The sequence below is a fragment of the Pelodiscus sinensis genome, chromosome 1 (genome assembly GCF_049634645.1).
Source record: "Pelodiscus sinensis isolate JC-2024 chromosome 1, ASM4963464v1, whole genome shotgun sequence".
Classification (NCBI taxonomy): Eukaryota; Metazoa; Chordata; order Testudines; family Trionychidae; genus Pelodiscus; species Pelodiscus sinensis.
In genome coordinates, this window is record NC_134711.1 from 186,586,142 (window position 1) to 186,604,123 (window position 17,982).

The 17,982-nt window shown below is 40.3% G+C and overlaps 1 protein-coding gene across 4 annotated transcripts in view; it reads left to right on the plus strand.

Annotated features, from left to right (window-relative positions):
- The window catches only part of DYRK1A (dual specificity tyrosine phosphorylation regulated kinase 1A), a 152,102-nt gene that overhangs the window by 55,103 nt on the left and 79,017 nt on the right, over positions 1–17,982 (plus strand). For all 4 annotated transcript variants that reach the window (XM_075911902.1, XM_075911883.1, XM_075911897.1 and 1 more), the window contains exon 2: positions 1,463–1,545. In XM_075911902.1, the coding sequence (XP_075768017.1) occupies positions 1,536–1,545 (10 nt within the window). In that variant the 5' untranslated portion in view covers positions 1,463–1,535. The remainder of the gene's footprint in view (positions 1–1,462; positions 1,546–17,982) is intronic.

Consider the following 17,982-nt stretch of genomic DNA (forward strand, 5'->3'; position numbering starts at 1 on the left):
TTACTTGATGTTATATTTTATTAAGTTTACTTTTTCTTAGATTATGGGACAGAGGAGAGATTGATCAGTACGACCTAAAACTCTTTTATTTCACAGTCCTGTTACTCATGAGACCATGATCCCTTGTAGTGTAGCATACAGAGTTGGTCCTAGCACTTCCGATCATGGACTTAAATTATTCAGTAGATCATATTTTCTCTTATTTTAATTCTTCCAAGCACTGTTTTTAACTTTTTTATAAATGACACTATACATAGGACAAGCACCTTCACTCAGCTATCGATGAGGACTTTAAAGTTTCTTTATTTGGTCAATGGCACTAGTTTAGAGCCCATCAGTATATTTTCATGTGTCATGGTAGTGAGCAGTGTGTGCAAGTCCATTTGGGTGTCTCATTCTCGCTTGTCTTTATGAAAAGAAACGATTCCTTATTGAACTTTCACTGATTTGCCACCCAACTCTGTGCTTCAGAATGAGACATGTTTATTTTCTTTAAGAACTTGAGCACAACCATAATGTGAATTTGCTGTTTTGTTGAATTCTTCTGAATGATTTCAAATTTCACAAAGCTTGTGATGTAAGAGTTGCTGAAAAGTGGACTGTATATGTAGGAAACATGAGCATTTTTCCACTTGTGGACTGGGAGTTTATAAATTGAGCAAAGAGTAGAAACGTAAGTTATGATAAAAATTAATAGGCTTAGTTTTCTTAATAAGAAAATTATTACAGAGGGATGGCCTTGTTAGTCTTTTCTTTTAAATTACTTAACTAGTTAATTGTTTTGATATGCAAAGTCGTATTACTCAGATTTCAGGCGAGAAAGTTAATTTTAATTCTGTGTTGCATACTCTGAAAACACCAATCAGTATTCAAGCACTGCCTGAGATAAAATGACAAGGAGTCCTGTTGTGCCCTATGGTGTACTAACAAATGTAGTTGGGCATAAGCTTTCATGGGCTGGAGCCTACACTGTCAGATGCATGAAGTGAAAACTTCAGTTTTCTTTGTATGTATGTATATATCCATACCAAGACTGAAGATTTCACTGAAGTACAGATTAGCTAAGGATATGATTGTTCAGTGGTGCTGAATTATAGGTGAGAAATGGAGGTTAAGCAACATCTCTGAAAGTTGTACATGGTTGGATTTGTTACTGAGAGTTGGGAAGAGAATCCAGGTCTTCTGATATCAAGTTTTTTATACAGTAACAGCTAGATACTTTTGCCTTCTCTGTAAACATACTGGGTTTTTTTTTAAGTTGCATTTGTCCTGCACTAGCATTTAGAGGCCATGACCAGTGACTAGGGCTCCATTATGCTAGGCACAATACACACACATAACAAAAAGACCGTTCCATCCCCAAGGATTTTCAAGTCTCAGATCTTTTATTAAAAATGGATTATCAGGGTAATTTCATCTTGTATTTTTGCCTCTTCTAATCTGTTTTTCTTCATTTTTACAGTATTGTGTTTTGCTGCTGGAATCTCCCCTGCCACCCACACCCCACAGGATGATATGAGACTTGAAAGAAGACGATGCATACAGGTGATCCTAGTTTTGAAATTCCTGTAGAAAGAAAGATCTTTATTGTTATTTTGATGATGTACTTTCTTTGCGGTTTCCTTCTCCCCGCTCCCCCCAATGCCCCCCCCCCGTGTCATTACAACCTTCATAAAACATATTTACAAAAACATTAAAAACCATTGAAACACCTTTGATAATTTGGAAATTACTGTTTAGTAATTTATCTTTGAAGTTTCTAGTAGGAAAACAGTTTTCCTGTATATAAATAGATTCTTTTCCTGTTTTCTCTAAATAAATGGCTGGGAAGTCAGTGCTGGGAAAGCATATTGCATTATTTTAAGTTTTTTTTTTCCTTAGTGAGTATTCTTCCTTTTATATATTTCTCAGTTACAGATTTCCAGTTGTGTTCTATAATTACTTGTATATACAGAGGCAGCAGTGCGAGTGGGGGTGTGTGTGGTGCCTGCCTCCTCCCCGCCTGTTGGAAGCAGAAAGGGGGGAAGCAGGTGGCTCTGTGGGAGGGGGTGCTCTCGGGAAGCTGGCTTAAAAGCTGGCTCCCGCCTCTCCCCCTTCCACTTGAAGCCTATGGTATAGAGGCAGCAAAGTGGGTGGGGAAGTGCGTATAGTTAATAGGATTAATTGATAAGCCCAGGCTTATTGGTTAATAGTTTACATGACTATATGCTAACATAACTATGTGAAAAGTGCTGATTTTTAACAGATAGATCTGCATTTATATAAGGTATACAGATTGAACCTCTCTAGTCTAGCACTCTAGTATGGCAACATCCCTGGCCTGGCATGATTTTAGTTAGCCGCATCTCCACTTATCATGGGTGTGGCCAAGTTTTCTGTGGTCCATAACATTTTTTTAAAGTGACTAGTCCTGGCTCTGTGTTCTGTGTTATTTATCTCCCATTTACCCCTAAAGGTCTTCCAAGTGCCTAGTAAGCTATGGTAGTGTTGGTAATGTTGCTAGACAATATTGACCTCCCGTGGTCCAGCAAATACTATGAATTGGCATCAGTCAGATCCCGAGGATGTCACACTAGAGAAATTCAACCTGTAATAGTAGACAGCTAAGGCTGTAACAATAGAGGTTTTGAGACCGTGTTCTCTCTAAACTGTGCAGCAGTCAGTCCAGTCAGTCAGCCAGCTCATGCAGAGAGCACAGCTTAGAGGGAACACTGCTTTGGGATATAAGCAATCAAGAGATGGAAAAACACATGGCTAGTCTTTGTCATTTGTTTGTTTCACTTTAAAACTCGTTTATACTTAATTGAGAGAAAAGGATAGATGACTATATTATAGATGTATGCAGCCAGAACATTTTTTGTTTGACAGTCTTTAGTTGCATAAATCCTTCATGCACAAACTACTTCACTGGATGTGTTTACATACAGCAAACTGGATTAAGTCCAAGGTGCTGTAGATGGATATTTTTCTTTCAAAATTAAGAATTTTTTCATTTAATTTGAATATCTGAGAAGTTTTGTGGTAATCTATAATATAAAACCTGATTTAAATGGTCATGCATTGTGTACGAAATGTTCACATATGGGTGATAATTCACTGATGTTAGAAATGTGTATAAATATGTATATAAATATAAAGGCTGCAACTGGTTCTGCTTTTACCCTTTAAAATCAGTGGAACTCAGTGATGCATGTCCTCTGATATGATTGCAGGTTAAGATTGTTTAGTGTTGATCTCTTAATTGTACAGTTTTTAGCATATTACATGGTTTTCTGTAATGAAAGAAAGTGGCTTGAATGTTTTAAAAGCACTCACACGATAGCTGCGTTTTTCTTAAAAATAAAATATACTTTTTATAATACACAATTATATGATACACTATTGATGAACAGACTATATTCTGTGGTTTTGGTGTTAATTTGATTTGAATCCTGTTTATCATAATTACTTGCAATTTTTGGTCAAGGTATTCTATGAGATTCTTATAGCTGATGTAAATAAAAAAATTATGCATAATTCTGGAACTCAGAAATTAACTTAAACCTCTCTGTATCACAACTAAACTCTTGATTTAGGAGCAACTCTATCTTAAATGTGGATTGAAATAGAATGCTAGCTTGTTGGGAGAATTTAGGACTTTGGTGTGTCATTTGAATAGGAAAATAGGTTATTTTTCCAGTTTTGTATTTATAGGAAAGACAATGTTTGTATTTTGAAATTGAGAACGAAACAAAATTGAATTTCTTAACGGAGAAATAGATCTTTCATTTCTATACATCTAATATGCTATAATGCATCTGCAGAGCAGTAATAGATCAGCAGATAGTACAATTAATCTTCTAGTGGTGAATTTGTTGATGTGCATCTCATGGTCAAACTCAAAGTCCTTAGCTCAGCCAAGAGAGGGAAAGTTTTTGTGGCATTTGAGGATAGTTGGAGAAGTGGAGGGACAGGGATAATAATTGTTCTTGCTGGCCTCTCGGTGTCACTGACCATGGCTTTCTCTTGTGTGATTACGTCTATTTTGGTTTAAGAATAATGGGACTGATATAAATAGTGTAAATAGACAATGTGCAGTGTTACTGGACTCCCTGGCATCAGTTTCTTTTTAACAATGGAAATTGACCTCAAAATTGACCATTACATGGATGAAGAGAGCAACATTCTTTGAAAACTGTATCCAAGGAATTCAGATAAGCCTCACTTTTCAGTAAAAAATAACATGCCAGATTATTGTATAAAGTTCTAAATACAGAACAATATTAAGATATTTCAAACAAAAGTCAAAATATGTTAGTGGATTCTGGTTCAAGTGGTCATGTTGAAATTGATTTCTGCTGTATTGGAAAATTATTTGGTTGGTCTGATGCATTCTCTAATTATAGATTACAAGTTAAAATTCCCATGGAGAAATTTTTTATATATGTAGGCTTGGCAGAATTTGATTTTAATCTTTTTAATTTAAAATGTTTTTATTTATTTCAGTGTTTACAGTTATGGAAAATTATTGGAGGCTAACAGTGGAAAGATCAAAATTATTTATTTACAGTAGATATTGAGAATCACAAAATATTATCGTGTGTGTGTGTGTGTGTGTATACACACACACACACACACACACACACACACACACACACACACACACACACACAATCAGGAACCTTTGGGACTCAGGTGGTGGCGGATTATTGGATATGCCTGACTATCAGGAGGTACTATAAGATGGTTACTGCTGCTGCCTTGTGACTCATTTTTTGCCGAAGCTCACTCACTAGGCTCTTGCCATTTTGATGCCAGACTATTGGGAGTGCCATACAATTGGATGCCGGACTATTGGAGTTTCTGTGTGGGTGGGTGGGTGGGTGGGTATTTGCTGTGCAATAGAATGACATATACAGACTGTTTATTGAATTGAAAGATATGATAACATCTCTGTAGAAGCAGTGTCATTGGATGTAACGAATGAAGACTGGGTGGAGAGTACAAGAGGGAGAAATTGTCTTAATTTAATGGAGGAAGAACGAAGAGAACAGCAGAGAACAACGATAAATGTGGCAGCAGAGGCATAAAGAACAAGTTTTGACAAGAAGGCGGACGGAAAACTTGAGTGAAGAGTACATGTAGCATGAACGGGAACGACGTGTAGAAAATTTGAGCGAAGATGAAGTGGCTGAATGGCATGCTACTGGAAGGCAGAGGAGGCAGACTGTACGTGAGCATAGACAAAATTGTTTCATTGGCTTGGTGTGTAATTTGCTTGAACCTGTTGAAATCTTCAGTATTGGGAACATGGAAGTTTGCAGTGAATTTTGTGGAGCTCTGGCATTAAGAGAGTGGATGAACATTGCATAGCTGCTGTCATGATGGTAAGGTATGGCTTCCTCTTCTTACTGCTTGTCCAGAGGAGCTATGGCAATTATTATTGCAAGCAGATGCTCTTGGTATTCATTCTTGCAACAGTATTCACATGAACCGTGGTGCTTATGCTTTGGCATCATTTAACACCAAAAACACTGATATTACAAGACAGGGACAGTATGCCCTGAGAGTCATAGGGGAAGCCTTACTTTGAGCTACTACGAGTTTGCTATCTGAGTCTATAATTCCCAGGTATGTTCAGGGCTATATTTTTGATAAGTGAGGCCTTTCAGTAGTGGTTAAACAGCACAATGAAGCAGGAAATTCTGGCCTTAATGAACTTTGTAATGGCCACTAATCCATATGCGAGAAACTACAAAAATCTGTATGAAACATAGCTTCCGGGTCATGGTGAGAGCATGTATCTAAATTTTGTGCAACTGAGAACAAACGACTGACGTATGTCTAATGCCCTGACTTGCAGTGACTTGGCAGCTATAATCGTGTCCAAAGATGGTAGTGTGGCAGATAAAACAGATGTAAGATTGTATCCAAAGCATGAACTGGAGGCCAATTTTATTTCAAATAACTTGGCACACAGTGACCCAGATATTGATCCCATTACTGTTTCCCGGAGGTGATCTCGGGTGGTCTTGCGTGCTGCGTCAAACGGTGAACTCTTGAAAAAATCTTTCGGCTCAACAGTAATATAGCTATTGTCTACAACTGTTGTATGAATGAGCATCAGATGGTCTCACGCAGCACTGTATAATCGATACTTACTTGAAAGTGGAGTCTCAGTGTCTCACTTGTTTGCACTTCAACCAGAACCAACTGCATATGGAGATCATACAGAGGTTGACAGATCACATAGTCAGCAGTAGTGTGAAAGCCTCTGACTCTGTGCACATTGGTAATAGTATTATTCTGCCATTGTCCGTTGGTGGCAGTCCTAGGGCCATACAACAGCTCTACCATGATGCTGTGGCCATATTCTGGTACATCAGTCAACTGGATCCGTTTATTACCATAAACTGTAACCGTAAATGGCCTGAAATAAAGTAATACCTGAGAAAGATGTCACCTAATTTCACTGTGAACAACATCCCGTATTTCACTGCCCACATGTTCTATTAGAAATGTTCGTATTTGGTGAAAGAACTCAAGATGATCTTCAGGATGTTCAGGGCCGGTGTGTATACCACTGAGTTTCAGAAGAGAGGTCTGCCTCATATGCAGCTGTTGATGACTGAACAAAAAACTTGCGATAGCTGATGATTTGGACAAGTTTATCTGTGCCAAGATTCCCAATCAGCAGCAAAGTGATAAAACACATGCTTCACGGGCCTCTGCAATCCCCTGCTGGGACGAAGAGAACAAAATGTGCAGTAAAAAGTTCCTGAAGCTGTTCGTGGCCAGTGATGGGCAGTGGTTTCCCAAAGTACAGGTGACAGGATAATAGCTGCATGCAACAGTTACTACGGGAAAGTAAAAGGCAAGATAATCACAGTTGATAACTCAGTGGTAGTGCCATATAACCCATACCTCTTGAAATGGTTTGACTCACACAAATGTAGAGTACTGTACTTCAGTCATGAACATGAAGTAAATCACAAGTACGTCCATGACAGGGCCAGAAGAGTGGTCAACAGAGGGGATATTGGAGAAGACAACATGAAAATGAGATCCAACAGAATGTGGATATTCAGTATGTGAGTGCCATGGAAGCATTGCTTGGAGACTGCTCAAACTTTTGATGCACAACCGTAGTCACAACGTGGAACGACTGCCTGTTCATCTGCCTGGCAAGAACAGAGTCGCAAACAGGAGGCAGTGACAAAGAAAGGCATTATGAAGCTCATTGCGTGGTTATAGCTTAATAGGACAGACGCAGAGGCAAGACAGTATATGTACACTCAGATCCCTCTACATTATCTCTGGGTCGACAAGGACAAGTCCTGGAAATAGAGGAAAATAATATAAAAGTTGTGTGCTGTATGAACTCAGTGTCTTTGTGTGATACTGAACGTTTTCATTTGAAGCTGCTACTGGGAGAGGTGGAGAAGAACTGAGAACTTTCAAAGGGGAGGTATACTGTGTGTTCCAGGAAACAGCCAAAGTGCATGTTTGACTGCCTCTGAAAATGAAATGATAGAAGTTATGGACAGTGCTGCCAATACTATGCTTCCCAAGCATTTATGCCATTTCTTTGTATATCTGCTGTTCGGTGATACTGAGATAGACGCTTCCATTATATGTGAGAAATTCAAATCAGTCCTCTCTGAAGATGGTAGAGTACAATACCTTAGTGTATATTCACAATCTATTAGTAAAAGAAGGTTATTCTGTGAAACACTTTGGCTTACCGACTCTGCTTACCTTCCAAGAAACTGATCTTGAAGATGACGACACAGGCAAAAATAAACGGCTGTACAAGATGATGCTTTTGCAGCTACACAAAAAACAGAGACACACCTTTTATGATGTTGTTCAACATACAACGGCTAAGACTCAAAACTGCTGCTTCATCAGGCAAGAGGGCACCGGTAAGACTTTTTTATACTGTGCCTGATCCATTACTATAGACATCAATCTAAAAAAAAAAACGCATTGATTGCCTGGACTGGGATTGCTGCTTCCCTGTGGTACACAAGACCTTCAGTCTGCTGTTGAATATTGAGAACGATGCCTGGCTCAGCTAGGCGAAGCAGTTCAAGTTCAGCTGATGGATTTTGACTGCTTGATATGGGATAAAGCCTCCATGGTACTGGCTGCTGCACTGAATAACATAGACCATGCACTCTGAGATTTATGTAGACAGCTGGACATTCCATTCAGAGGAAAAACTATGCTGCTTGGTGGGTATTTCTGACTAGTACTACCAGTAGTAAAGAAGAGGGGATGCCCTCAGATTATTGATGCATGTCTGAACAGCAGTGAACTGTGGGCCCGTTTCAAACAATATAAACTGTGCAGGAAAATGAGAGCAAACAATGACATGGTCCCCTTCTCTTGCAGGCTATTATCCATCACTGATAGGGATGTGCAGAAACTGATATTAGACAATGACTTACATGGTGAAGATTTGGTTGATTATATGTATCCAGACAGCGTCAGCATGGAGGTGATGAAAAACAGGCAATCTTGTCCAGTCATAATGAAGAGGCGAAGAAACTGAACTTGTTAATATTGCACAGAATTCCTGGTGAAAGAATTGTCTGTTGGGGCATTGACTCCGTTCAGTGTTGGGGACCAACGCTACTGAGGCTGATCATGAGGGTGTTCAGTTACAGGATCCCGTAGAACAGTTGGCTGGGATGACTCCATCGGGTATAGCTCCTCAACAGCTGGTCTTGAAGGAGGGTGCCACAGGTTATGCTTCTGTGGAGCCTGTGTATATCTGATGGTCTCTGCAATGGAACACATCTGGTCATCAGATCTCTGTCCACATGTATACTCTGTTGCCAGATATTAATTGGCGACAAGTCTGGAGAGATCATGTATATCCCGCGTATACAACTGGATCCCCATGGCGTTGTCAATATGCCATTCATCTTGCAGCGTACCCAGTTCCCAGTGTGGTTGGCATTCACCATGACAATTAACAAGTCACAGGCACAGAGCTTTGATCTTGTTGGCCTCTATACAAATGCTGACACAGGACTTTTCAGACATGGCCAGCTCTACGTAGTTCTGCCTCGATGTAGAAGCTGATGAGGGTATCCAAATATTCACTAATGGCTGTCAAAAAATCACAAATGTGTTTAAGGAAGTACTGTAACATGTAGTATGTGACCAAGTAACAGGTTTTTTTTTCTATACAGGTTTGTTTGTTCACTTTGGTATATAATCAGTGCAAGATTAACAGGCTGTCTGGCCGCAAAAGCAACCTGAGAAAGGGGGGGTTGGCAAGTGTAGTGAGCAGGGGGTACAGCCCCCTAGTAACTGTTAAACATGAATTGTCAACAGCACACGTCAAAATATACTAAGTAAATATCCTTAAGCTCTTATGTTCTCAAGAAATATTTGTCTCTTCCTATTTGTAAATTTTTATTTATTATTGCTGGAAATTTCATTTAATGAGGTTGTGTAAGTACAATGAAATTGACATTTACCAACATTTACTGATAAAAATCAAATCCTTCCAAACTCCTGCATTCCCCCAGTTGTATGTCATAATCATGAATTTATATTTTAGGCATCATATAACTTGTTGCTATTTGTGTAGTGGAAATAAAATACTCAGTACTATACAAGAACTGCCCAAGAATTTACAGTCTTCCGAGTTGTAAAACTGACATAAGAGACATTAGACATACTGAGAAATATAGAGAAGGGAATAATTTAAGGTTTTGTTTTATTATGTTCTTGTGAATCCACAACTTGTGGGTTTTCTAGAAGTGTTGTATACTTTTGTGTGTTTGCAAAGCTAGATTGGATGGTCACTTTATCCTGTGAATAGTTTAAAACCATACTTCACTCATAAAATGGTCCCATTTTAGAAATTAAAAAAAAAATCCTACATTAATTTACAGGATTAATTTTCTATAGGTTAAATAAGGCCATATTAATTTGCAAAGAAATTTATAACTCTACGAGAATCTTGAGACCATTCTAAGTGACTAGTTTCTACTGCAAAGAGTTTACAATATAAAAGCGATTAACACATCTGTTCATTCTTCTAACTTAGCAGAGCATAAGTAAAACTACCAAATTACTTTTAGTGAGTTATTTCAGTTTTATTGTGGACCAGAGTTTTACAGGAGACATCCTTTTTGGTATAAACTGCATCTGAATGGGGGGGATTTTGCTGGCATAACTGTCAGACCTGTGACTTTTATTTTTTCACTCACTCCATGCTCAAACTACATAACTGTACCAGTAAAATTTTGTAGTATGCCCCTTGCTGAAGTACTCTCATAATATCCAAAAACTGTGTTGAGCCTTCTGTTTTAAGTCTACCTTATTCATTTGGGTGATTAATCGTGTTGGAAAGTCCTACCACGAGAAGATGACATCATGGAGATAGTATTAACTCCTTAATAACAAAAACCCATCTATATGGTTAGCACAGAGATCAAAGTGGATACATTCATATCTTTATATATGTTGCCTATCCTGTATTCATTGTGAAGTTGTTCTGAGTGCACCAAAAGTTGAGCTGTGGAATGATAGGTATTTGAATTATTGAGGACTGGAAGATTCTGAGCCCTATGTTATATTTTAAAACTTTAATGCTGAAGTAATAATGTTGAAGTAATAATACTGTATCTTAAATATACAGTTATAAAAAGCTGCTTACTGGATTGTATTACAGTGTTGATGTTCTGGATAGGTTTTTTGGTCAGAATTAAAATTATTTAGTAAAAGTTTGAACACAAACTTTTTGGGAAATGGTACAGAGCTGGAATTTAAAAGGTATAAAATATTTGGGTATTTGTTTAATGTAATAGATGACAGTATGTAGGGATAGAGTGCCTTTTATGGGTGACTGTTGAGTAGCATTTTAACTAGGAATGTGAACAAATGCTTATTGGATAGTCGACACGATAGTTGGATAGTCGACACGATAGTTGACTAGTCACTCCCCCACCCACCTCTATCAGAAAGAGTCAGCAAGGGGAGAAGAAGAGGTGGTGCTTCAAAGCGGCAGCGCTGCCAGACTCCACGCAGTGCTGCTACTTTGAAATGCTGCGTGCAGTTCCCTCCCCTCCCCTTCCCACTGGCTGACCATGGGTTCCATGCAATGCTGCTGCTTTGAAATGCCACAGGGAGCACAGGACCAGTGGGTCCTGAGTCCCCTGTTGGCCCCGTGTTCCCCTCAGTGCTTTGGCCTTTGAAGTGTAGCAGCAGCCCTGGGGCTGTTGCTATACTTCAAAGGCAAAGGTGCCCTTATTGACTAATGGAATAGTTGATGAAAATAGCATTGACTATTTGATTAGCTAATTAAATGAAAATTTACATGCCTAATTTTAACTGCTAATTTTATTAAATATATTATGTTAATGTTTCTACTCTGTATCTGTCATAAAACAGGATAACTGTTGCGCTACATAATGAACAAGATGTAACATCGCTGTTTCACAATCGTCTGCTCTGTCCACACGTATTCTTCTCTTTGTAATCTTGCACATGAGATCAATTTCTTTGAAGCCATGCTGCGCTTGCAAGCCCTCGTGCCTTGCCAAGGGTAAAAGAACAGTGTGGCCGCAACCACTCTCCAATTCTTCTTACTGCTCATGGCAGTATAAAGAATACTTCAGGTGTCTGCATTTCTATATGCTTTACAATTTTCCTCTAGGTATTTAGTTATAGTTTTATTATTTTAATCCATTAATTTAAAATTTTGATTTTAAGGTCTTTGAATCTATGTGGAGGACCTGACTGTCTATGGTGGAGGCAAATCCCACGAATTAAAGATCTCCCCTCTTTCAGTGGGGTGATCTCCATCAACAGTGGAGACTACAGTTGCCGCTTTTGTTTGGGGCAAGTGTATATATCATGAAAATGCTGTATATGCTGTTATTTTTCAAAAAGTATCTAGAAGTCCAAGATGTCTTGACTCAAACTTTTCATACTAAAGTGTTCAGTGAGGGTTTTCTTGGCACAGGAAGGCAAGAAGACATCTCTCAGAGCTCCCCAGTAAGCCACCTGTATATTGTGGTTTCTGGAGCCCACTTAAAGCTGAGGAAATTCCATGTCTGTGCCACAGAGTCACAGTATCGTCTTTATCCCAACCCACTGATGAGAGAGGATGGAAGGAGTATCACTCTTGAAGTGACCAGAGGAGATATTTCTTCTCTGGATCTGAGCACATCCAACCTCATAGACTTTAAGGTCAGAAGGGATCATTGTGATCATCTAGTCTGACCCCCTGCACAATGCAGGCCACAGAATCTCACCCACCTCCTCCTAGAATAATCCTCTCACCTATATCTCAGATATTGAAGCCTTCAAATAGTTTGAAGACCCCAAGATGCAGAGAATCCTCCAGCTGTGATCTGTACTCCATGCTACAGAGGAAGGCGCAAAACCTCCAGGGCCTCTGCCAATCTATTCTGGAGGAAAATTCCTTTCCAACCCCAAATATGGCGATCAGCTAAACCCTGAGCATGTGGGCAAGACTCAGCAGCCAGACACCCAGAAAGTTCTCTATAGTAACTCCTATCATCCCTCCATTGACCTATTTACCACTGATAATGAATGGTCAATTAGTTACCAAGATCATGTTATCTCATCAAACCATCCCCTTCGTAAACCCATTTAGTTTAATCTTGAAGCCAGATAGATGTTTTGCCCCCACTACTTCCCTTGAAAGGCTGTTCCAGAACCTCACTCCTCTAATGGTTAGAAACCTTCATCTAAACTTCCTACTAGCCAGCTTCTATCCATTTGTTCTTGTGTCCACATTGGTATTAAGCTTAAATAATTCCTCTCCCTCCCTGGTATTTATCCCTCTAATATATTTAAAGAGAGCAATCATGTCCCCCCTCAGCCTTCTTTTGGTTAAGGTAAACAAGCCAAGCTCCTTGAGTCTCCTTTCATAAGACAGGTTTTCCATTCTTCGGATCATCCTAGTGGCCCTTCTTTGTACCTGTTCCAGTTTGAATTCATCCTATTCAACCTAAGAGGCAGTTTGAAGTTTGGATCAATTCTACTGACACTTCAGCACCAAGCAGCCATCAACCAGCCTCTGCACAAACTCCAGAACCTGTCAATGTATTTGGGATAGTGATTTTGGATCAAAGTGCTTGACACTGAAACAGTCAGCACAGAAATTCTGCAACGGTATAGAAATGCTCTTCGGACCTCTTGGCACCAACATGTAAGGCGTAAGCCTTCGCATAAGAAAGTGTGATCTGCCTGATAGTTTGCTTTTAATACTGAAAATCTTGGCACTGACTTCTGCGCTGTGCTCTGTGGTACTGGCACTGCTCTATCTCTTAAATGTGAGCAATATAGAATGTTCAGCATCATGAGAGAGCATCATTTTGTTTACTCTCCTCGTTTCTAGGAACAAAGAATTTTTCTGTATGTAGTGTTAAATGAAGGTTCATATAATCTATTCTGAAAGCTAGGAGACTAGTTTTGTTCCTTTTAACCCAGAGGTTTTATTTTTTGACCAGTCCAGCAAAAATATCTATAGTTTGCAATTACCAGTACAAAGGGCTTCCTTTTGGTGCTTTTCCAACTCCCAAATTCTTCATTAATTGTGTAGCTGTAACGTCTGGACACTTAAGATGTTGAGGTGTAGTGTATCGTTACATGAGTCACTGGTTGAAGGGTGAATGAGAGCAAGTCACTGTGGAATACACAATGTATTCCACAGTAGATAGTGGATATAATTCCAAGCTTTTGATTTGAGGAGAAGCTGAGAACAGAATGTTTGTGCATAAACTTATTCTGGCATTCATAGGGGCTGTTTTGGAATCTGCCAAAGAGACAGATGTCAAGGGATGTGAAGATCAGTGCCTCTGTAACGACTTCATTGAAAACCATATGGATTGTTATATTTGAGATTTACATGGCTTCTTGAACCTAAATGATATTGTTTGCCAGAGTCAGGTTAGAAACTCTCTGCAGAGTTTTTCCTGGGCAGTATGTCAAAATCATACTTTTATTGGGCTTGAAACTATCCAGGGTTCTCTGCTGGGGTGAATAGTACCAGGAAAAAAAGAAAAAATTCAGTACCATTCAGTTCCCTTTCATTAATTGTAGTTGTGAGAGATGCCTTGATCATAGTTTAGATGGAATGAATGAGCAATCCTGGATTTTCTTTAAAAAAAAAAAAAGTCAAAAATTTAAGTAAATATTGTAGAGCTGAGAACAGTTCAGTCTTTGTTCATTTTGACATTTTCTTCCTCAAAATCATATATAAGTTAATACGTCTTGATGGATGCCAGTGTGGGAACACATTATATCAGATGGTAGGGATGCTTTCTTTTTTTTCTGCTTTACTAAGATGATGTGTGATTTTGTGAAAGGTAGTCAGATACCAAGTCGTGCTTCTGACCCTTCATTTTCTATCAACAGATTTAGAAGTCTCAGCAGAGTGGCTGTGTTAGTATGTAGCTTTAAAAAAACAAGTAGTCCTGTAGCACCTTAGAGTAGTGTTTCCAATTTTATTTGGCCATGGAACCCTTTTAAACTCGAAAGAATTTTGCGGAACCCCTAATAATAGACTAATATATTGACATCAGCGCTGAGTAGTGACATCATTGTCCCCACTCTCTGGCTAAGCTGGCATTATACAGGGACACTTACGGTGGCAAACACAAATGAAAATTGTTTTCAGTAAAATTTTCATAAATGCTTAAATATTATCTTTTTTTAAATCATAAAATGTTATTGTAATGGAATTTTCTCACAGAACCCTTATTTTGACTTTGCAGAACCCCAGGGTTCTCCGGAACACCATTTGGGAAACACTGCCTTAGACGTACGTGTGTGTGTGTGTGTGTGTGTGTGTGTGTGTGTGTGTGTGTGTATCTATAAAAGTGTCTAATACACACACTAGGGGGCTGCGTTTGCCAAACCCCCCCGTTGTGGGGAGTAGGCAACCCTGGCTCTCCCCTCCTGGCCACCAGGGAGGGCCGGGCTGCAACCGTGACAGCCCAGACCCCTTTCTCGCCTTGCCAGCTAGAGCCTCTTCTCCTTCCCCCTTCTCTGCCAGTCTGGGCCCCTTCCCCCACTCCAGCTCTGCCAGCCTGGGCCCTCCAGCCAGCTTGGCCCTTTCTCTCCTCCCTGCCCTCCATCAGCCAGGGTTCCCTTCTTCCACCCCCCATCCACCAGCCCTGCCCTTTCTCTCCCTTTTTTCCCACCGCCAGTCCGACCCCTTTCCCTCTCCCCCTTCGCCAGTCTGGTACTTTCTTTCCCTCCCCACCCTCCATCATGGAGGTGCAACAGAGCAGCTGTTTTTAAAACACCAGGAGCTGCCCACCACGGGGTGATTGCTGGAGCTTCAGCTAGCTGCTGTGCGGCGGTTCAAGGGGCTAGCGTGCATCCCAGTCCTGACCTACTCCTTCCCCCATGGGCCTCTGCAGCCCAGGTCCTCCTCTCCCTCCGCTCCCTCCCCCCCGTGGGTCAGAGCAGATGTTTTTAAAACACCAGAAGATGCCCAGCACATGGCAGCTGCCAGAGCTTCAGCCAGCTGTTGTTTGGAGGCTCAGGGGACCGGGGTGTACCCCAGTCTGGACCCCTCCCCACAGGCTTCACCGCTGCCTGCCCACTCGCCATGTGGTCCTGCCCCTCCATCCTTCCCCCACAAGCTGAGCAGCAGCTTACCTTCAAGGTGAAAGGAAAGTGAGTGCTGTTGTTGAGAAGTCGAAGAGCCATATTTAGATCTCAACTGAGCCATAGGTTGTGCTGATCCCATTAGGGGTTAGCAGCACGGAGGAGGCTGGGTGGCTGAGCCGGGAGGAGCTGTGGGACACAGATTGACATGATGATGTCATTCTTTTGTCCCATAGGAAAAATGTTTTTATAGGTATAGTAAGATAGTATCATGAGCTTTCATGGGTAAAGCCCACTTCCTCAGATGATTATATATGTATAATATATGTTTGACCCTAAGATGCTACAGGACTACTGATTGTTTTTTTTTATCAGATTTAGAAGTCAGAAACTTTTATCAGAACGGAGATACCCACGTACTTTCAGTTTTGCTGTACAGGGACAGAGATTCAAGTTCCTTGATATATATTTCTACATGGAAGTATGTTGATATGCACTTGCCTTTGGTATACCTGTTATGAAGGGTTCTTTAAGAAAGTGAAGAACAAGTTTATGTGATACTAATAGATAGTCTAATAGATACTAATAGTTATATCATGATGCTTATTAGGGATATGAACGACTAGTCGACTATCTGATAAGCAAATGCTTATTGGATAGTTGGTATACTAATCAATTAGTCGCTCCCTCCCCTCTTCCCCGCCTTTGTTGCCTCTATCAGAAAGAGGCAGCAAGGGAGAGGGAAAGAGATGGGGGGTGCTTCAAAATGGCAGCGCCATATGGAACCTGGGGCCAGACGGTGGGCTCCATGTGATGGCACTGCTTTGAAATGCCGTGTGCAGCCTGGGGTCAGCCTGGGAGTGGCCCTGGGCTGCATGTGGCATTTCAAAGCGGCAGCACTGCATGGAGCCCATGGTCTGCCACTTTTAAATGCCTGTGTAGCCTGTGGCCAGCTGGGGAGTCCCCAGCTAGCTCTTGGCTGCATGTGGTGTTTCTAAGTGGCAGAACCGTGTGGAGCCAGTGATCAGCTGGGACTGCTTGAGTCCCCTACTGGTCCCGTGCTCCCTATAGCTCTTTGGCTTTGAAAGGTGGAGGCGCCTTTATTGACTAATCGAATAGTCAACAGTGTTCACCACTTCTCCTGGAACCCCTGTATTTGATCATTTATTTCAACACTGCCATGAACGGTCATCAGTGTCATAGAATTGTGAATTTTGCCATTTATATAGATCCAGCTGGTGAACATTAACATTTTGTTAGTTTGCTTTTAGCAGCTGCCGTACATTAACAGTTGCAATTTTCTTTGATTATTCCCATTGCAAAGGAGACTGTGTCACAGTGAACTAATGAACTGCTAATCCTCAGGAACAGAGTCCAGAAGGTTTCCATCATCAGTGTGAGATTATCTGTTTTTCTTACTGTAATTGTGCTGTGAATATTACATGATTTTATTGTGACAAAATAGTATCACGGCTAAAAGATTCTTCTTAGCCTGGTGGCTTTTTTCACCTCTGTACTTTGCATTGAAGCCTAACGCCATTTCCTATCTCTTGTCTGAAAGCCATGATCCAGTTTTTCATCTTAATCGAAATTCTCCTGGCCTGGTTGCTTGCAATGTAGCATGTTGCTGATTTCTGATTTTGACTGTTTCCAAAAAAATTCTGATTTTGATGTTCAGGAGGTCCCTCTCGCTCTTAAGAGAATGCCACTAATCTCTTGAGTGGCCAAAGAATTGAGACTCTTATTCTCCATGTGAGGGCCTTAGAAGGAAAATTAAGAAAGGTTTTGGTGGTCAAGTCATGCACTGTCCATATCAATTCTTTCCAAGTGGATAAAGTGTCAAGTCTGAAAGCTTGCCTCTCTACAAAGTCCACTGTGCTGGAAAGTTAACTGTCATGGGCTGAGGAAATGTATTCATTGCTATTAGAGCTATTTATTCCTGGTTCCCTGGGTTATATATTTTACACTATTTATTTTGTTTGAACATCACAGATTTATGTTCAGTTAAACTGGCATATGCTGTTCAGTAGTTGTGTTATAGGCATAGCTGTCTTAAAGTTGGGAACTACTCTGATTTTGGAAGTCCCCACATCGACATAGGCAGAAGAGAAAATTCTGTAAACCTGTGTTTTCATTAGGACTCCTTATGTTGGTCAAGATCTCCTCTTTGCTCACTCTTGCAAGATAAACTCTTGTTTTAATACAAAGGTTGTTTTGTGGGTGTGGGATATTTGTAATCAAGTTTCATGCTAGCATTTCAGGATGTCAGGTTGGTGAGATTGATATTTTGCTTGGTAAATTATATTTTTGATGATGGAGCTGAATTCTAGTAACCTTTTAATTTGAATTAGGCTTCAGTGTTTAGATTTTAGATGAAACCAGTTGACTTGG